Genomic DNA, 22,281 nt, shown 5'->3' with positions numbered 1-22,281 from the left:
CGCCCTCAGAGCCCGCCAGGACACCCATGTCTGTCCAGCCTCCACCTCCTCCCCTTCGCAAGATTAAAACAGACCCAGCAGCCTGCACCTCCCTCCCCGCTGGGTCCTGCGTGGGGCAGGAGGAGCCGTCTGCACCCATCGCCGCTCTCTCCTACAGGACTAATGAGAGGGAAGCAGAGAGTGTGACTATAGACACCACGTATTCACATGAGAGAAGTGAAGAAAGCCAGCAGTGAAGATGAAAAGCAACTGGTAAGAGAAAAAGTGGGATTTAGAGAAATCTGTAAATAAGAGATTAGAACAGTTAAAGTTGTCCTTGCCAGCTGCCGCCTTTGTTGTTTGGTTTTATGACAGCATTATATGAAGGAAATGGTAACAGAAATAGCTTTATTGACATGTTTTATTATAAGGCAAAGATAAAAAATTCTCATGTAAAGAAATTGTCTTGTCAAATCTGTCAGTAAATCCTTAACTCGGGTTTTTATACATTTAATATGCACGGCTCTGAGGAGAAAGTCAATAACAGAATCCGTCAGAAATTATACATTCATACTGGAGTTTTCTTTCTGTTTACAGGAAAATTACAGCTTTCTTTTACGTGTGTAGTTTTCTGTGGTCTTTCATCTCAGCCACCATCCAGCAACAATCAAGTAAGGAGACAGACTTTATCTGCTTTTCATCTTTCTGTAATTTTGACAAAATAATCAAAAGAATTATTCTGAGCTTATTCAAAATTAAAATCCTGTCTAGCTAGCCATCACAGAAAGGGAGAACTGCCTATGTGTATGTATGGATGTATGTACAAGAGGAGAAAAAGCAAGAGCTGTGTGTGCTATTTTAAGCTCACTATTAGTAGATATATTTTTAAGGTAAGGATTAAAATCTGGATATAGGTGGTAGATACAGGACACAAACCTCCCCACATCTTTCAGTGCTTCTAGTTAGATATTCTGCTGCTACCTGTGGCAACAAACTGGTTCCACTTTATTTGCTGGGCATAAAATGTAAATGGCTGGATGTCAGCCATATGTCTCATCAAATAATATAGAATGAGGCCATTTCTAAGGTGTAACATGTCAACCTGAATGTTCCCTTTAAGTTTATGTTGTCAGAAGGAAACCCACATTTATGGTTGAGCCCTTGCAGCACACAAGAGGCTCTCTGTAGGTTAGAAATGCATCTCCTTCCAACTTGCACGCTTCGTTTTTCCCCATCCAGACTCTACTAACGTTTTCCAGATTGACCTGATACTGGACTTGTACATGACTCTTAAATTCTTCAAATAAATGTTTCTTTTTCCTTCCTCCTTCCTTAAATTAGGGGAATCTGGTAGGTTTTCATGCTCATTACAGGGCTTATTGGCAGATAATGTTCTGAAAAATTAGATTTTAGAATTTGGTTTCCTCAAACAAATCTCTTCTACATTCTTGTTTGGGTCAATTAAAAGGTCTATTAAGTTCTTCTTGCCCCCACCCTGTATTTCATGAATGATCATTCTCTGATCAAATGTGGCATAGAGGAAGGTGGGAACACCTGGAATACCAGAGAGGATGGAAAAGATGCCAACAGTTTCTCAACAGCCTCTCTAGTTGGCATGAGGTTTGTTTAAGTTTCCTTGGGACTAGGAAGACTGTTGATTTAGGTAACTGTTTTTTTTTTTCAAAGTTTGCTTAAACCCCAAAAGTTCCAAACCAAAAACTCCTTAAACAGCAGGCCTTCTTATGCTACAACTATTTCTCCATAGCTCTGCAAGAGAAGAATTTAACACTCTCATTTAAAGGTCTAAAAAAAAAAATCAAATAATCAGTCAAGTTATAATTTTAAATTTGGAGCTCTCTAGAAACAGATGCTTATTTTCTTAGACCTCTGACTTCACTGAGTACAGTTTAAATTGATTATTATATACATCTAATTATTATCATTATTTATAGCTCTATTTAATATTCTTAGAGTTGCTTCACTTAATTTTTTAAGGTGATCTGAGGCAATGTGCAGGCACATGGTTAATAAACTCACCCTTTTTGCAGGACTACCAGTCATTCTGGGTGCCAGTCAAAGAACTGATCTCTGCCCAACAATCAGGATTGGCCAAGATGACTTACCAGGCAAGTAGCTTCCTGACTTTTTCAGGAAAAAGCTGCTGCTCAGAAACTTTATCAGGTCATATTCAGCTCTGTGACTGCACAATTCTCAAATTAAATTAAAATGAAAGTTACATCCTGGATATGAATATTTTTTCTTGTAGGCTTTGACCTGATTTCTCAGTTCCAAATAGAAAAAGCTGCTTCCCAAGGAATTATCCAGAGAGTAGTGGGCTCCACTTCTCTACAAGTGGCTTATAAATTGGGACCCAATGTAGACTTCAGGATCCCAACCAGGTAATGCCTTTTGTTGTTTGACTTTAAAATATACGTATTTTTTTAATATTATCATTTAAGGGATAGATCCTGTCCCCAGCTAGATCACCTCACTTGCAAAGCTTCTGGAAGAGGAAAGAGGAGTTCAACTTTTTTTCCATTGCCACCACCAGACCAGACTGATTCTGTAACAGCAACTTCAGGGACTTCCACTTTCCTCTACCAATGATATTGCTCAAGGTGCCTCAAGATTTGCCGACAGAAAGGGATTCACTTCTAGGAATTGAAGCCAAAAGTTGTTGATGACTTGAAAAGAGATAGGGAGGCAAAGAAAAGATAACAGGAGGAGAGTGAGGAAAGTTTTCTCAAAACATTTACACAAAGGGATCTTTCTGATTATGTAAGGATTGGAGAGACAAGGTAGGATAAAAGCTGACTGTATGGTAAGGGGTTTTTTTTTTTTGCTTTTTGGATAACTGGTACGTGGATATTCCTGGCTGATTTATGGTCACTTAATCTATAAAAGATGAAAACTGTTATTTAGCATGTCACTGTCAAGTTGCAATAGGAGTCAGGATTTAGGAATCTAACTGTGTTTGTGCTTTACAGGCCAGACTTGCTGCCGGTGAAGGAATAGAGATGGTACAGCAGGGTAGAGATGTCTTTGCCAAACTTAGGCAAGTCTGGATTCTGGTCCAGCACCTCATGTAATTAAGAATGCCTTTACTTAGCAATTAATGGCAAGACCTTTAATTGGACTACTGTTTCAGCTAGGAATAATTGGAGTGCAAAGTGTTTCTGTCATACTCTGGCTATCACTGACAACTTTTGCTCGCTGCAGTCCTCCCTGGCTTCTACCTTCGTAGCCACCATGTTAAGCTAGTTCACAGCTTAACTGGCTAGTTACATTACTAAAAATGAAGTGAAATGAAATCTCAGATTTTCAACTCATGCTTCTTAGCTCAGAAACAGTCTGAGCTGTTATACAGCTATATACACAAATTATCCCTGATCAAGCCTATAACAGCTGTGTTAATAGACCGTGGCATCTCAGCTGACTAATGCCACTGGGCTTGTTGGCTGGGTACAGTGTTGTAGTATCATGAATTTACCACATTCAAGACACCGACTGGTACTTCCAGTCAAAACTGTGATGTTACACTGCAATGCTACCTCATGGTATACCTGAAATTTGGCCCTGGCTTAAACTAAAATGTCACCCACACTTGAGGTGAGTGTCTTGTCCAAGGGAATGGGTTAAGGCTTGAGTCCTGACAGTGCTCTAGTGCATCAGTGTGCTGCTCCTCTGTCACCGAGCCTGATCTTGCTGCTCTGCTCCAGCATTATTTCAGAGTGTGCCCCTCTCAGTAAGCTGACTCAGAAGGAGTGAAGTTGGCTGTAAGTAGCTGAGGCTAACAGCTCAGGAGAGGCACACCTTAAGCCATTTCCAATAATTTTTTAAAAAAACATAACTCTCCACATAATCTTTATAATGTGGCATGGTAGGTGGGTTTTAGTGGTATGAATTTGGGACGATGAAATGCCTGAGAAGCATTACAGGAGTTAGCAAGTTATGCAGAGCACCTCAAGCAAGGCTGAGCATCTTTAATGGCACGGGCGTAGCTCTGGCTTTCTCAGACCCAGGCATTGCAGCAACCCTGAACTCCTGCTGCTTTTTCCTCCGGCTACCCCCCGCTATCCTTTATTCACACGGGGAGTATTTAACGATAATGTAAATATGTCCCGGGGTACCAGCGAGCAGGCAGGGGAGGGGAGGAAGGGAAGGGGAGGAGAGGGGAGGGGAAGGGAGAGGAGGGGAGGGGAGGGAGGGAAGAGCCGCCCGAGCCGCCCCCCGCCGCCTCCGGCCCGAGGCGCCCCCGCGCCGCGGAGCTGTCCGTGCCCGCGGTGCTGAAAGGCCGCCCCGCCGCGGGCTGCGCGGGCCGCGGGGGGCCGGGGGAGCCCCGGGGGCGCGGCGGTGGCGGGCGCCGCCGTAGATGTCGCCGGGCAGGCACACAGAGGGCACAATCCCCCGGTTCGTGCCTCCTTCGCTGTGAGCTCCTGCTTCGCCAAGAGATGGGGGAGGCAAAACTAAAGTGAGCTTGGAAAACTCACAGAGCTCGGTTTTCCCAAGCTGGGCAGCTGGCGTAGGCACGAAGGCACAAGTGCTATAGGAGCACTGGGGAGGGGCCCTCAATAAACACATCAGGCAACAGCAGACTCCACGCCTGCTCCGCTGCAGAGATCTCCTCTCACACCTTCGTTACTGGGCACTCATATTAGCACCAGGTAACCTGACGGCCATGGACAGTGTCTTCTCTTGCCTTATGAAACCCTTAGGGAGGGGTCACCCTAAGTAAGCCCGTTCCCTGGCATAAGGCATTCAAGGCTTCTGAGGAAGGGATGGGGAGGTGGGCGCACGCATAGAAATGGCAAGCAAGCCAATTACAGTATCAGCAGAGAGGGCTTGCCTGACTGTCACTATTCAGTCTGTTTAGTCAGGCCATTTGCTGACACTATTCAGTATTTATCAGAAATAGTAAAATAATTTTTTAGACTACATATGATCATTATACTAACACAGACAAGCCCATGTTACAGTGGCTATGGCATGGGAATGAGAGCTCAATTAGCTGGGCATGGCGCAGCATATTTATTCAGTCTTTGCTGTAGCAATAACTTGTGCCTTGAAAAGCTTACATAGCTTCCTTAAAACACTACTAAATTGTAGCTTGGTCTTTTTGCTGCTTAGCATACTTGCCAAGGTCCAGAAGTATATCCCAGCATGAACAGAAATGATTGCACACAAGTATTGACTTAAGCTTCTCACATCATCCACATAAATTCCCATTGGCCATTGCTTCTTCTAGCGTAAAATCTGCTGAAGAATGACCAAAGTGTTCTTTGTGTAATAAGAACCCGCGAAACTGCAGTGACTCATACCCATTGTTTCTGACACAGTGAACCTGTCATTTTTCAATTTAATCTATGTACCTGTTGTAGGTGTCCACCAGTTAGTAAGTACAAAATTAATACTAGTAATTTGGATAATAATTGTGTTGATTTTTAATTGCAAGCTTTGAAAAAAAAATATATTAGCACAAAGGAATATGTTAATGATACGTTTTTATGTGGGGGAGAAGGGCTAGCTATCTTTATACACTGGATGAAATCTTTATACACTTTGACTTCACAAATGCAGCTGTCACATCACAAGGTCTGGCATTTTACATCCAGCCACCAAAGTTCTTGGGGTGCTTTTCCTTTTGCATTACAAGTAAGATATCTTACATAGTACCACTCCAGTGATATTGATGATGACACTGTAACGGAAAAGACAAAATGCAGCTAAGAAGCTAATTAGCTCATAAGAGAAATAATTAGCTCAGAACTGGATGTTTCTGAAGAATAGAGACCAGCTGAGGGTAATGAGTCCTAGCAAATTACTTCTGGCTAACGACTTAGGACAGTTGCTTTTAAAAATGCTTAGCTAGATTTTATGGTTATTGCTTATTTGATGGCTGTCACAAGTGCCTGCCAGGTCAGCTGTGATTCTAGGAGACTTCAGGAGGTGCGGACACAAGCGTCTCCAGGTTGAGCAAAGGAACCTCCACCCCGGGTACATGATAATGCATTATCGTGAGGTTGGCCAGAGGAATTTCTACAGCCATCTCTAGTGGAATGTACTAACATTTCTAAAATCTTCGTGTAGCAAGGAGTAAGTTATCTCAGTGGGCAATGGAGCTCACCTAAGAAATTAACTCTTAAAGAAACAGATTTAATAAAATAAGCAGTTATTTTGTAGTATTCAAATCAATATGTAGTTAACCTTTTAAAATACTTGCTGCATTGATGAATCCTGAAGTCAGTGGGACTACTCAGGGCTTCCACCACTCAGGCAGGTGTCTTATCTTGGTTATATTGATGCCTCAGTAGGACTTAGCTTTGAAATCTTAAAGAAATCTTCCTGGTAAGTACTCAAGCTACAGGATTAATATGACTCTTAGGTATTTATGAAAAAGATTAAAAGAAAACAGTAGTGTTTCAGAAGTTCCCTTAGATGAATTACAAATGTTTCACCACCACCCCCCAACTGTATTTAAAAAATTAAGCAAGGACTTAAATATCTGATAAAATACCTGATCTTGCACTCATTTCGCACACAAAGCAGTTAATAATAGTCTGATTACACAAGGGAAGTAGGACTAGACTACCAGCTTACACACTTAAGATACAAAAATGCATAAAAACATTATCTGATGGCTTATATCCCTGGCAATTTTAAGTGGGTAGGAAATGGATCAGGACTGAATTTGGCCTATGTGCTTGAAATAATTTTGCATATTAATTCTTCCTTTGCTCATCTGCCTGATTTCTAAATTAAAATTGCTTGATTTCCTTCCATAAATTAGTGGAATTGGAAACATGTATGTTAAAAAGAATTTACGTAAATAATTTAAGAGCTTATATAGTTATCAGCTTCAAGAAGGTTACAGAATCCCTCACTCTCCGCTTTGCAGTGAGATGGAGGAATAACTTCTCTACAATTTTTTATTTAAATATCATGATAAATTTGCCCTAGTTTCCAAATTTTTAGCATTTTAAGCTGCTGACTTCAGTAGGGTTTTTGCCTATGTAAAGATCACAGGCTTTGGGAAAAACTGTGTACTGAAATACACTGATACTGCTAAAGCTGATGGAATTGCATTTCATTTCTCTTGGAGTAACTAGATAAGAATCTATGTCTGCTTTACTTGTGGATTTATAGGTATAAATCTTACACAGTAACAGTCCCCTGCAGAGTACCTTTCTGGCGATGGGTCATGCTGTGCTTCGTTATGTTGAGTCACATTACTGATACTGAGTCTTTAGTCTAAAGGCAGCAGTTCTTCTGATTGGTTATTAAAAGTTTTTTAAAATGTAAATATTTATCCATGTTTGTGCACTGACTTTTTATCTTTACTGTTCTTTATACATTTCTTATAGTGTCAGAACAGTCAGAAGCTCTTACACAATTTTTCTTCTTTGTATATCACTTCAAAAAGTTAACATATTTCTTTTCTATTTTAATTTCTGAAAAAGAAGGAGGACCATATGATGGCTTGTAAAGGACTAATGCTATAGCTAAATATGGTGCAAAGAATCCTTTTGCCAATCTGGTATGAACAATCCTCTAATCGAAAAGTGTAACTATGTTTACTTACTAGTTTTTTTGTTTGATTGTTTGTTTGTTTGGGGATTTTTTTTCCTAGTATAGTTATGTCAGCTGAGGTGGGGTGAGAATGTGTATTATATTTTAACCAGTATTGCCATGACAGCAAAACTTACCAGTGCAGAGAAAGAATGAATACCTCTGCTCAGAGGATTTGGGATTAGCAATGCCTCCTTTAGCTGCAGAGCTCAGCACATCAGATCCCCTAGAGTCACTGAACTTGATAGAGAGAAAGTGGAATGTCACACGGAGGCTAGTTAAAAAATTACCTGACAATACCACCTTCAATAGGGTAGTAGTAAAACCAGCTCTTGTGCAAGAACGAACAGTGGGATTCAGCAAATGAAGAGATAAATGACTCACATGAGCTAAGGTTTTAGCAGCAGAGGACACTGACATACCTGTTTAAGAGATATTATGCAGGAAGAAGGACACAGAGAGCCATAAAAGATGTGCCAAACTGGATCAGGAGCATAGCAACAGACTAATGTGTGTCTGGATAGGGAGAGGGAGTATGTTCCTGGAGCAGGAAAGAATATATAAATATATAGTGTAAGCTAGAAGCCTAACAAAAGGGTAGGGGACAGTAGCATACATGGGAAAGGGCTCAGAACAGGAGGAAAGGTACAATGTCCATGCATTGACGTTTGCATTTAAGATGGCAAGATACAAACTGAAACAAAACAATAAGAGAACACAAGTTAGGTAAAATCCTGTCAGACAAAGCCAGCTGGGACAGACTACTGCATCTGCAGTCAACAGAGACACAAGTCATAGCAAACCACAGGCAGTTTAAAGATAATGGCAAGGAACCCCCTCGCCCACCTTTGTATATCTCCACACTTTATGTAATGAGATAATCTTCCAGCTAAACAATCCCCTTCCTCATACATCAGCTTTCAGGTGTATGTAAAGGCTTGTGGGGAAAGAGGAGAAACACCAGCAGTTTGGGTAGTTTATTAATAAGCTGAAGCTGCTGCTGCTGCCAGGCTTGCCCTGGTCCTTACCAAAATCTTGCTGAGTCTGTGCCGTCGCCTGCTGGAATATGATTGCACTACAGCTTTGGACACTTTAACACCAAACTACAAACTGCGGAGACTTTATCTGGAAGTACTCTCTTACTAAATCAGTAGTCATCAAGCATACAGAATAAGAACTAAGTCATTCCATTTTTTTTTTTTTTTTTTTTTTCCCTTAGCCTAAAGCCTGAAGTTCACTAATGCTGGCTAAATTGCTGCTGAGATAGGATCGATCTGCCACTCAAACATAATCTTTGTTCAAAATGCCTGCTTGCCTGAGAAGTTATTCTCATGAAAGCTGGTGACAAAATAGCTCTGCATGTCTCCATTCTTAAGAAATTTATTCAAATACAACTTATTCTTAAATGTAGATAAATGGCAAATAATGTATTGATGTCAACCAGATTATGACACTACAATTTTATGATCCATAGAACATAAAAAGGCATATTTCTTAAATATTCTACTGGATTCACTGACACATTTGAGATAAAAAATGACATTACTGTTTTGCACAGTGACACAGCCAGTACTACTTGTTTGTGTTTCCAAATCTCACATGTTATAGGAGTTGCAAAAGACTGAAACATTTTATATGTGGCAAATCTGTTCCCTGCTACTTGTAGTCTTGTGGTTGAATGTCGCAGGACATAATACATTTTTAGTGTGGGTTCTTACTAAGCATATATTTGTCAATGAATGATTTGTTGAATTATTTCTGCTGACGTAATAGCTAATACATTAACAAAATGATTATTGTCAGGCTGAACAAGGAAATGCATCAACAAAAGACATTCTTACGTCTTCAAAACGAAATCAGATCTGACTATCTACCTGGTCAATTATAAAGTCACACTATGTTGACTGATTTTGTAAGTCTAATAGTAGGAAATAGCATAATTGTAGGATATACTTTCTAAATACAGGAGTCTGTTGTTGCTCCATCCATTACACTTAGAAAGGGTTATCATAAATATTGTACAATGTTGGAAGAACCCACATTTCTGAACCAGTTCCTTTTGCCATTAGCAACACTAATGACTCAAAAAGACATCCCGTTTCAGGACTCTGCATGCAGAAGAGCACTGATAAAAGCATGGTTGAAGTATGGTTCCACTGAGTAACTGTTTCTCATTAGTCTGTGGTGATATGTGGAGCTTTTCAGAACAAATATACAACAATTGTACTGTATTTTGATCCTACACAGCGCCATATATTCCAACGGATTGCCCGATGAATATTCCTTTCTAACTACTTTTCGGATGGCTGGGGCCACACTTCAGAAATACTGGACTATTTGGCAGATTCAGGATTCTTCAGGAAAAGAACAAGTTGGAGTGAATCTTAATGGTCAAATGAAAAGTGTTGAGTTTTCTTATAAAGGAGTGGATGGAAGTCTCCAAACTGCATCATTTTTGCATTTGCCTTTCTTGTTTGACTCCCAGTGGCACAAGCTCATGATAAGTGTGGAAGCAAACAGTGTCACACTTTTTATTGACTGTATTAAAATAGAATCCTTAAACATAAAACCAAAAGGGAAAATCAGCATTGATGGCTTTGCTGTGCTTGGAAAACTTAAAAATAATCCTGAAATTTCAGTTCCGGTAAGTTCCAAAATCTTTTATTACTGCAAAAAGTGTTTCATAGGATCTTTACACTTAATATTTTTTTGTGGAATGCATCTTCAAATGTTTTCTGGAAACAGAAATGGCAGAAAATAACAAATCCTTGGCAGGTAAGTACGAGATTTGCTTTTTAAATTTTGCACATATGTATACTGTGTAAGATAAGAGATGACCCAGGTTATGTCTAAGTTTCAATAGCGAAATTTCTCAGACATCCATATTTCTGTCACTGGATTCTGATCTGTCTGGATGTATCAGTTGGGTGTTCCTCTACTTATGTCATATGTGGAGCTTGATCTAGAAGAAAGTCTCAAGACATGGATTTGTGGGCTGCACCTCACACCAAAGAGAGCAAAACATTCATTGAGCAAGAACTGGGACCCCTCTCTCATGTGCATGCACTAACCATCAGCTAGAGATAATTAAATGTGTCTCTGGCAGAATAAATATTTTAAATCATTAATAGAAAGGGAATATCTTCTGTAAGAGAGATTAATGGAGGTCCTTTTTGATCTACTGTGATGTTCACACAGGAAATAAGAGACCCACGTTTAAATCTCAGTGCTAAATCAGAGATTATCATGAGTACCTTATACCTCAGGAGACTGTTCTAATCATTGTGCTACCTGGTATGATCATGTTAACAGTTGCTTTTTCTCTTTAATTAGCTTGAGTTTTTTGAAAAAGACTGACCTGGAGTAGACAGTGAACTCTTACAGAAGGTTCTTGTTTATGAGTCCTATGAGGGATAAGTGTAGCATCAGAGACTAGATCTTATCCAAGCGAAGGGCCCAGCAGAGCTGAGACGTAAAGCCCACCCATCTCCACAATACCTTCTCCTGGCTAGCTCAGGATATCCCATCCCCATATCATGGCCGCTGTGAATCCCTTTGTTAGATATGTAACTTCCCCTCTGTATTGTAGTAGACACCTAAACTCACTGTGGATTGTTCCTTTATTCTGTATAGCCAGAGTCGGCAGTGAAATGCTTATTCTATATCTTGTTAGTGGATTTAATGCTGAAAATATCCTCTTCATGCTACTACATTGCAAGGAGAGTTGTTTTGATGGAGAAAATAACATTGGGGGTGACATATGGTAAATCTTGAATGCTTTTGTGCCCTTCAGCAGAGAAAACTGAATATGAAAAACCTCAGGGATTTTGTTATTTGATTATCTGATTTAGTTTCTGAGATGAGCGATTAATATAAAACACATACAAAATGACATACCTGTAATTTCTGACAGAAAAAAAAATTGTAGCTGACACATCTGCATTTTGCCTTTCAGATATCCATGAAAGTGTTTTCTCAGCTAGTGTTTTTTCAGCTAATGAGTTATACTGCACTTTATGCTGAATAATGTAACGATTTTTTCCCATGGTGGCACTAAATGACATTTAAGACTTTGGGAAGGCTATTTCTGAATTCACTTTGTAGATTAAAAGGAAAATAGTTTCAAAACACAATTGAAAAAATTGCAGGAAACATTGCAAAGTTCCATATATTATCCTGTTCCTTTTCCAAGGATCCTCTTTAAGTGTGTTAGGAACATATAAATGGTAAGATATCCATATATATATATGTAGAGGGTACTAATTTCAAAATGAGTTGAAGAGCAAAAGAGAATCAGATGCTTGATTTATTGTAACCATTTTCCATATCCCTACACTGAAGTTTTGCATCAACTTTGAAATAAAAAAAGTGAAGTGAGATATAATCTTTTAACTGTATTTCATGTTGTTTGCAAAAAAATGTGGCCACAGGATAACCAGCATTGTATAAACTTGAAAGGGGAAATGTTGCAACAAAAGAAGCATCTCATGCTTCATCACCTCTGTATGTATAGGTTACTATACTGCACTGTAGAGAAATCAGTTTTACTTGAAAAATGATGACAGAAAGCTGTCCCAGGTGTCTGAAAGTGGCTATCTAGTATGTTGCTATAGATGTGGATTAGAAAATATCAATAGCTGAAAAGTTGTATTAATTCTGTTGAAAAGAAAAGTTAGTCTTTGAAAATGTCATTCAAAAGTAATTAGCTGGAGCTGATAATGTAACAATTAGCTGCATTCTTATCTTAGCTTTGCTAACTGATCTGAGAGATACTGGTGGATGAATGGATGGATGTGATGATGAAAACATTACATATTCTATGCATGTTACTAGGATGAAAAAATTTCTACCCCAATATTGTATTCCTCTTTGGAAGGTTATTTAGACTAAATGCACAGAGAGCTCTAGGTATTAATGTAATAGTATTACAACACCTAGTATACAGTGCTACAGTAAACCGTGCCCTCGAGTTAGACACAGAGTCATTTCTTTAAAAACGAGGAGGGTTCCTGTCGCCTGTTGAAGTGATGATTAGAAATGGCAGCCTACAAACCAGGAGAGAGATGTGGTATTAAGGTAACCTTGGCAAGAACTCGGACTTCTTCCCCTTCTCTGTTGATCCTCTGGCTGACCTTTGGCTAGGATTAAAGAAGTCAGGAAAAGCAGCAAAGGAAATTTGGAATTTTATCCCTCTTCCTCTCCAGCCCGTGTTTTGCAGAGCCTTGCTCTTTTCAGCAAGGTATACAAATGAGGAACACTGATTACCCTAGGCTCTTCAGGCATCTGGTGGGGGAAGTGTCTAGCATTAAGTTCTGCCTCATCTATGTTTAAGCATGTACATCATTAGGCACTAGTGTGAAGCTACATTAAGTATAGGACACCTTTCTCCAAGGATGAAAGGACAAAACTGAATTAAGTCATTTTTACAATTCACCACTTATCGTGCAAGATATTTTTTTACACCTTTAGCATGTTTCTGGGAAGATTGAGTCATATTTAGTATATTTTATGGAAAAAATCAAATCTTTGCATAAGGTAGACCTTAAAACAGGAATATGATGCACATTTTTTGACAAAAAGAATAATGAAGCATTGGAACAAATTAACAGGGAAGGAGGAAGGTAAGCATCACATTTTTAAATGGAGTTCGGATGTCTAAAAATACACTTTAATTCAGACGGAACTGTGGCTTTGACATAGGAGTCACTAAATTGAATTGCATGGCCTGCGCTATGAAGCCAAAACTGACAATGGTAGTGGTCCGACCTGATATTATAAAAATGTAGATTTAGGAAGACCATATTCTCTGAAATTATGATAAATAAATTACACAATCTGATGGACTAGTAATTTTAAAATGGCTGTTTATGTTGCACAAGTTTCTGTTTTAGCTTGTGCATTTAGTTTCTCTTTAAATCAAGTAAATAAATCTATGTTTGGGGATATTCTAGGCTCATCCTTTAACTTGCTTGACTATACTCAGTTTAAACATCTCACCAGTCTTGGTTATTTAATAGTCCCAGGCACAATTTCTAATTTATTTCCAAGCATTGTTAAAGTATATTACTTCCAGTGGTATACTTTTTAAAGGACATAAATTATGTGTTTCTTATTCTTCTTTTTTGCAGTATTCTGTGAGTGCTCTATTTATCTTGCAGAATAGGTCAACTCCTTATAGGTGCACTGTAATACATGTCATTTTAAAAGAGATTCTTTATTGCTTGTTGTTACTATGATTGCCTAGGAGAGTAATAGAGTTCCATTAGAAACTACGGCTTGCCTTTGAGACTTTACAAAGATTTATTCCAGGATTTCTGGAATGTTTTATGGAGGGCAAATTTTTATACAGGTTTACAGCTGCATTTTATCTTTTTTTAGATAAAAAAGAAAATAGTTCTTTTTATCTAAAAGTAATTCAGATAATCCACTATAAACTCTAAGCAATACAAGATGTATCACCATTTCAAAACTGAAAAGGAATTTACTCTCTAAATCACATGTTTGTTATAGAAAGGTAAGGGCATACATTTCTTACTGCTTAAAGATTAAATGCTGTGAGATGATATAAATGCCTTAGTTTCTGCAATTTCAGAGGCATTACCCTGATTTTCTCATAATAGACACCAAACACTATGCTAGAAGTGATCCTTGGTCATTATTTGACATTTAACGCTGTTAACTAGTTCAGGGCAGCTGCACAACTTGTAATGTCTAAGAGGAAGCTGCTTATCAATATTTGCTGAATCAGAGAACAGTTTGTGTGTGTGAATTGTAAAAAGTCACGTCCCAGGTTTTTTTCACCCTGTGAAATCTCACATTCAGAAGGCTGAACCCTTGCTATGGAAGGTCAAATAACACCAGAATTTGCTGTACTGTTCTTAGACTTTGAAAAAAGATGCAAGGAAAGTGAAGCTCTAAAAACCCATTACAGAGATGTAGGAAAATGGATGAAACATGTTTAAAGTAGCTCTAGAATGAGATATGTTTAAATATGTGTAGCTTATTCTTGGTCACTTAACAAATGTACAAAGAGTTGATAGCAGACTTCCCTTAGAACAAACATAGATATCATCGACGAAAAGTTGTAGAAAACCTTCACCTGAAAATGGCTTAGCTGAGTGGTACTTCCCCTAAAAGGATGTCTTCCCCTGAATCACCCCCGAGGCAGCCATAGCACAGCCGGGCACAGGGAGCCGGTTCTCCCAGAGGGGACCTGCGAACGTGCTCTGAGTGTCACCGTTTTCCTTAAAGCCTACGGTACTGCTAAATGCTTCCCTGTGAGTCACGCTATACTGAAAATACTACCCTAGATATTTAGGTCTCATTTACATCCTACTTAACCTTCATCTCTCTCATCTAAAGCACTAATAAGACAACTGAATTACACAGCTGATACTGAGATGTGCAAAGCTGTGGGCATTTGCAGGCATTTCCACAGAATTTAAGAGGGCAAAACAGTGAACAGACAGACACAACTAATCCAATTATATCTGTGCTGACTAAGAAAATAAGATGAAATGGAAAACCTGTGGGAATCTTGGAAAATGGATGTCAGAAATATTGACCTATGGGTCTTAAACACCTACGGGTCTTGAACAATTACATTTTAATAACTTTGCTTTATGATTACCCCGATTTATCTGAGAACTTTGTGCCAGTACTTCATCCTTAATAACACTTTGTATTGATATCGATAGAACATCTATATGAGACATCTTCAAAACAGTGGCATCCTTTAAATCAGCTTAATATAATCAACAAGATCATTATGAAATACTGGCAAGGGAAAAGGTACCTTGACAGCAAGGCTAGGACATATTTGCCCTTCGCTCACCTCTCCTAAATCAATGGGAGGCCAGTCACATCTTTTACTACCTTATCAACAAAAGAATTTTATTTTTCATTTTAAAGAAGTCAAACAGATTTCATCTCAATTTTTGCTTTATATAGCCTCAAAACAGTAACAAAAGCTCTAAGCAAAAAATTCACAGAGCAACCACAGTTTATTTTTAAAAAAATAATGCTGCCTGACTAAGCAACTGTGAACTAAGAAATGTCAAATTAAAGCTGCATGTTCAAAATATTTCAACTCCTTTTACATTCACATTATGGTAGAGTGTTTTGTAAATAATGCTAAGTACTTTTTCTGCATAGGATGCCTGCCTCATTTATTCAGACTTTTTTTTATGTGTCTTAAACTCATGAGAGTATCAGGCCTTACTTAATGCTCACCACTCAAATCCCATCTTGAACAAAACAAAGTGATTGGTTTTCTCTTTGGCCATTCAACAGCATTGGAAGAAAATGTATGAGACACTAAAAGGATTTCCTGGCTCAAGTGAGTCAAGTTCCCACTGCAGCAAGCAATCACATCTTATAATCTCATTAATAAATTTATATCTATTTTAATATTGATTATGTTCAAAGTTGAAAAACTGGGTTGAAATTTAAAAAATGTATATGCATTTGCTAGGAGTATTCTCTTAAGACACAGATATTGGCAGTTGGACAGCCATGCATCGAAGTCTAATATAACCCAATAATTAGCATTTTATGATCTCAAATCTTTCTCATCTTAGTACAGAAGCCAAAAACCAGACACACACACACAAAAAACAAAAAAGAGGCAATAATTATCTACATAAAAAACTAGAATGTATTCATGCAAATATTGGCTGCTGGTGGTATGTCTTAAAAGTCATTTTTTCAGTGTTTACAGATTTTTTACCATGTTATAAGTTGAAAGCACAGCTCAAGACTATTGATTTCAGTTTCAGTTGTTATTCGTCAGCGTTTTTGCATAACCTGTTCCCAGATACTTAATTTTAGGCATCCAAATCCCTCCTCCCGCCTCATGTAGAATGCTCTCTAAGGTGGCTATTTTGATTTAAATGATTTGTCAGCGCCGTGTAAGAATTATGAAGCAAAAGCAAGCTCATTCAGTGGCATCTGTCTGCCTTTTCCACAAAGCCATCCTTTCTTTTTTTACCACCTTTCACCCCATTTCCTTCCAAACTTACAGTTTCTGCAGTATGGGAACCATTTCCATGGCCTTGTGCATTCGGTCCTGTGAATGAGGGAAGGAAAGAAGTGTGGAATCAGACGATTTCAGATTACATACAGATTAGATTTGTACAGGCAACCTTAATTATGGTATTTCCTAACTACTGAATGGATGACTTTTCAATTTTAATATTATTTAATATAATTTTAATTTAATATTAAGGAGACCAACTGAAAAAGTAGAAATTCTGTCACTTAAACCCATGTCTACCTTAATTTAAATCAGAAATAGATTATTATTTAAATAAAAAATAGATTATAAACTGCTTTAGAGCCAGTTATGGGCCTCTTTCCCTCTGCAAGTGAGCTTCCGAGATGAATAATGTAGAGACTCAGGACTCAGAATCTAGATGTATGGTATGAAATAAATTATCATACAGGTATCATTTCATCCCATTTTTATACCTTTTTATAACCCCCCATCTTTAGATTCCAGATACCCTCTTATTTTTATTATTGTATTGCTGCCTTGTAAATTATAGTATACCTTCAGTTCTTTCATATGTATATTATGACATTCAGTTGTCTGTTATTAAGGACTGGGAAAGGTTTTAAAATGAGAATTGGATAAAGGAGGTAGAGAATTGACTCATAGATAGTGGTGTCAGATAACAGGTAAAAGAAACGAGGGTACTGCCTTTTTTGTGCTCTAGTCTCAGCACTCTGGAAACTGATGACTGTGAAGTCAACAGAACAGTAGAGATGTGATAGCAAGGATTTCAGGAGTGGCAACACTGAAGTGGTGAAGGTGAAAGCAAAAAAAACCAAAGCAACTTGTGGATATGTGGGTGTCTTGCAGAGATCTTAAAGGACTTCAGACTCAAAGCATTTATCAAAGCATTTATTAGCTCTAGCAATCAGTATGCAACTAAGTCAATGTAAGGATGGTGGCAGGAGAGGAAAGCATCTCAGAATGTCACTCTGCTTTCTGCATCAGTTACATGTTGGGATTGAAGAGAGCAATGAGATATCCCAGAGGAAGCACAGAAGGCAGCCAGGAAACACCGAGACATTATGTTGTGGGAGGATAGTGGGAAGCTACCTTAGCTCATTAGAATAAAAAGAAAGACTGAAAGAAGCAAAGAAATAAGAAGTGAAAGCCCCTTGGACACTCACTTCTATTTTCAGCTTCTCAGAAAAAACAAATCAGAATCTTTTCCATACCAGGGCTCTATGTTGTAACAAGAAAAAAAACCCCAAATCTTTCTTTCCCCCCAACTCCTCAGCCATCCATAATGAAAAGAAAGGAATAGGAGCCTCTGGATTTTATCATCAAACTGAGAAATCTCTGGATAAACATTCATAAGCCAAGCTGATACTATGTGTGATGGGAAAGGAAAATAACCCAAGACTTTAGAACCTAGATACAATAACTACGCACAATGTAATATGCTTCTGGTACTTAAAATTCCACGTGATGCATTGTATATCAATGGATATACCTCTGAAGCTGTATGTTTGAGCTATGCAGTAACTTCCAGCAGAGGGTATGTTTTTTAATCTATATAGCACATCAAGTGAGTCTTGGTTGCAGCTTCTGAGAAGTTTGCCTTAATCCTGTGTCATTTTCCAGTGTCAAATACAAATGTTCAAAGAAGATGTGAAATTTCACAGATGTATATTACCCAGTTGCAGACTGTTGCCAGTGTGCATATAATCCTGCTTTCTGAACTTCTCACACTTAGACCACGTTTCTGTCCTCAGACCTAACATTCTTCATGGGCACAACTATGCACTTAGAGAAAATCTAATGTGTGTCTAATAAAACCCCCACATAGCATGAGGAAAGATGCCTGTGCTTATAAAGAACATGTAAAAAAAATGACACATGACGAATCTCACCTTCTCTTTAAATTCCTCGGCAGGTTTATGCCCCCTTTTTAAAAGACCTCCACAGTTAGGGGTGGGGAGTGCAGAGTGGAGCTCTGCTCTGGACTGAGCTCCAGGGGCCGGCTCAGACCCTTCCCCTGTGCAGTGCTGAACCGCGGCATCTCCGATACACCCATTTGTTATCATTAAATACCTACCTTTTAAAACACGCCGTTAGCTGACCTGTGTTCCTCCCATTACACCCTCGGCCAGTGTGACCCCCTGACCGGGATTAACGTGATCTTTATCTCCTTTGCCAGTTCGAAATCCAGTGGATGGTGATACACTGCGACCCCCTGCGACCCCAGCGCGAAGGCTGCGGCGAGCTGCCGGCCCGGGTGAGCGCCCTGCCCTGCCCGCCGCTGCCCTACCCTGCCCTGCCCTGCCCTGCCCTGCCCGCCTCTGCTCTGCTCTGCTCTGCTCTGCTCTGCCCTGCCCCTGCCCCTGCCCCTGCCCCTGCCCGCCTCTGCCCCTGCCCCTGCCCGACTCTGCCCTGCCCTGCCCTGCCCGCCTCTGCCCTGCCCTGCCCTGCCCCTGCCCCTGCCCCGCCCCTGCCCCTGCCCCTGCCCCTGCCCGACTCTGCCCTGCCCTGCCCTGCCCGCCTCTGCCCTGCCCTACCCGCCTCTGCCTTGCCCTGCCCTGCCCTACCCACCTTTGCCCTGCCCTGCCCAGCCCTGCCCTGCCCTGCCCTGCCCTCCTCTGCCCTGCTGCCCCGAGTCCTGTCTGCTGCCGGCCAGCGGCAGCCCACAGGAGCCTCAATGTTTTCTCCCCTTTTCTGGCCCGAGATGCTCGTTTCTACCATATCTGCCTGGAATTTGGTGCCTTTAGAAATCCAACCCCCCAGAGCAGCAGCAGCCTCATTTTAACCCTTCCGTGATTTACTTTCTTTCCCCCCCGACCCGCTGCTTGGGTGGGAGACTTCCGAAAGCTGTGCCTAGCAGACGGGAGGGATTTTCGCAGCCACCTCCCCGCAGCTGCTGCCTTACCGGGGAGCCTGACGGCGGGAAACCCCTGGCGGGGGGACAGGGAGGGAAGGCAAGGGTCCGTGCCCAAAGCAACAGCAGCAGGGCAAAGGGTTAAGGCACTGCGGGCATTCAGTCCTCCCCTTCCCAGCCTTCAGCTTTCCTCCAATCCCCGCGACCCTCCCCAAGGCGCTAGCAAGCAGCCGCGAGGGGCTGCAGCGGGGCTCACCTTTCGGCTGCTCGCCCCAGCAGCCGCAGGCCGCTCCCTCCACCGCCATGGCCCGGGCTCTGCGGGGCCTCCTGCCTCTGGGGCTTTTCCTGCAGGTTATTTGCCTCTGCCTGGCTCAAGTAAGTTTATTCTGACTTTGACTCTGTTTTTCTCCCTCGCAGATAAGCCAGACGGTAATCGAGGTAAGTGTGAGGGAAGGAACGGTGCTCCGTGCTCAGGGAAAGGGTGTGGGTGAAGAGAGACTGAAGGCCACTCTCTGTCATGCCCTGGCACCGACCCGCGGGAGGGTTTTCAACCCTTTTCTCCCCCACAGTAGCCGTAGCTGACCCTGACGTGGTGGTGGTGGTGGCAAAGGCAAGTTGACCGCAGGGCGGTGGGTGCCATGCGTGTGTGCCTACATGGTGCTACCTGGTGGGCATCAGGCAGGCGCCCGGTGACATGGCGGGGCTTGAGCTCCATCTACAATACCGCTGGATGGATTATTACTGGGAAGACTGGTAGTGCGGAGGAAAGGTGTCCAGAGCGGCAGCGCTGTGGGGAGCAAGGAGCCAGGCTCAGGGCCCCAGCAGGGCCCGGGCCAGCCTCCTGATCACAGAGCACCGTTGTGGGGCCGTGGCCGGAGCTCGCTCAGAGGAGAACAGAGCCCCCCATTATAGGTGCAGAGACCTGTAAAAGCCCTTCTCTAGGTTTCCACAGGCTGGTGGCGCCTCCCGCCTCCCCCTCGGCAGCCTCGTGCTTTGAGAAAGCGCCTCTGTAGATGCTAATGTAATCCTGAGGAACCAGGGGAAACCGCTGAGCCCAGCAGTGAAGTAGGAAAGGGTTGTTTTAAATTTCTTCGCTAGCATAAACTCTTAGGAAGACTGTCTCCTTTGTGTTGGCTGAATGAGTAATTAGAGTAGCTTAGTGAATTTCAGTGTTTGATTCGCAAAGATCACTCTTATTATTTCTGCCACCCTGTCATTGCCATATGGTGTTCAGATCCTGCTGGGTCGGGGGGTCGAGCCCCCTACGCCTTGCCCTGGCCCTGCTAGCATTACGAGGCGCAGAAGGGCGGCTGGGCCCGGGGAGGGGGGTTTAACACCTCATCCCCATTCTGCCCATGAGGGGAGCATTGCTGGTCATCGCAGCGACAGCTAAGGTGGGAGATAGGGCCTGTGGTCCTATCCTGTGCGTGGAGTGAGGACACAGCTCCTCATCACAGCTGTGACCCCCTGACTAACTCATAGAAGCCGCTTCTCATTGTGCCGGTCCCCCCAGACTGGCTCTCGCAGGTTTGCCAGGATCTAATTGCTCCTTTTTTATTTCTTACTCCTTGTCAGAGAGGTCTCCCTGGTCCACCAGGTCCCCCGGGTCCGCCAGGGCCACCAGGAGTTCCCGGTATTGATGGCATCGACGTAAGTGTTTCCCATGCCGTGTGTAGGAAATAGGAAATGCCTCGAGCTGTACCTGCGTTGTCCTCACTGTCAGCATTTGACCCTGAGAAGTTTGAATTTGGCTGGAGGTCCACATAGGAATTGACGGGTCTCATACTCCGTAGTGGGCCAGGGCGAGGGGGGAAGGTGGCCTTTCAGATTCTCTCTGATATGGAAAATACAGGATTATTTATTTTATGTAATCAGCATCATATGCTATGATTATTTGCCTTAAATGGGTTGCAGGGGTTTTGTAATTCTAATCTCAAAGGGGATTATGTAGTATCACTCATACTAAAGCATGATAAGGATTTGTGGCATTATTCCTGATAGGAGCTACTATGTATTTTCCCCCAATTCCTGTCAAAAGTGTCTGTGATTATTTCTGTTAATCTATAATAGAGATCACGTGCGTTTAATATTAATTGCCTACAATAAGAGTCAGTTTGGGATTATTCGTGATGATCTGTAGATCAGTGTTTTTCATGAGGGACCATAAAAGGTTGCTGTAGCTCTGACTAATACCTTCCTTTTCATACCTTGTTAGGGGGAGAGAGGTCCGAACGGCCCCCTGGGTCCACCGGTAAGTCATTTCAGCTACTTTGCATTCGCTCCTGCGAGAGAAGAGGTTTTGAGTTTTGTTTCTGCTTCCCTCTCTGAAACATGCTTAACCGTCCATTTAAATCCTGAAGGGTCCAGATGGGGATGCAGGCAAACCAGGATCCCCTGGCCTGCCTGGAGAGCCGGGAGCTGATGTGAGTACACTTGATTTTTTGGAATTTTCTCTTCCCTTTTTTTTTTCTTTTTAAGAAAAGTACTTGGTTTTAGTCTATTTCTGTAGAAGCATGGCCTCCCTTTGAGGTCTCTGGCTTCGCCACAGCTGCCAGTGAGTGCCAGCGGTGTGCGCGGGGGAGAGGCGCCTTTCTCCAAGCTGAAAGATGCTCTCTTGGAGGAGTACGGCCGGGCTGAGAGCGGCCGGGCTCGGTGCTGCGGGGAGGAGGCCGTGCCGCGTCCTCTGGAAGCAGCCTTAGGGCGAGGGGCGAGGAGCACGGCAGCAAGGGCAAGAGGGGGATCCCAGCCCAGGCCTGGGCAGGAGGGTCCGCTGCGGCCGAGGGGCCCAAGAGGCCGGGCCGGCCCCGAGCGGGGTAGGGCCCGCTCCCCCCCGCGCGGGCGGCCGGCAGGGGGCGCCCGTGGCTGCTCC

The 22,281-nt window shown here is 41.8% G+C and overlaps 1 protein-coding gene across 1 annotated transcript in view; it reads left to right on the top strand.

Annotated features, from left to right (window-relative positions):
- Positions 1-238: 238 nt before the first annotated feature.
- Positions 239-22,281, top strand: part of LOC142080228 (uncharacterized) — a 64,085-nt gene continuing 42,042 nt past the window's right edge. Inside the window, exons 1-10 of the mRNA XM_075145289.1 lie at positions 239-252; positions 577-650; positions 2,028-2,105; positions 2,246-2,378; positions 9,793-10,189; positions 18,738-18,821; positions 19,830-19,850; positions 20,988-21,062; positions 21,628-21,663; positions 21,773-21,835. Of these exons, the coding sequence (XP_075001390.1) occupies positions 239-252; positions 577-650; positions 2,028-2,105; positions 2,246-2,378; positions 9,793-10,189; positions 18,738-18,821; positions 19,830-19,850; positions 20,988-21,062; positions 21,628-21,663; positions 21,773-21,835 (975 nt within the window). The remainder of the gene's footprint in view (positions 253-576; positions 651-2,027; positions 2,106-2,245; positions 2,379-9,792; positions 10,190-18,737; positions 18,822-19,829; positions 19,851-20,987; positions 21,063-21,627; positions 21,664-21,772; positions 21,836-22,281) is intronic.

Source organism: Calonectris borealis, chromosome 3 (genome assembly GCF_964195595.1).
Source record: "Calonectris borealis chromosome 3, bCalBor7.hap1.2, whole genome shotgun sequence".
NCBI lineage: Eukaryota > Metazoa > Chordata > Aves > Procellariiformes > Procellariidae > Calonectris > Calonectris borealis.
Note: the sequence above shows the minus strand (reverse complement) of the source record. Positions and strands in the feature narration are given on the sequence as shown.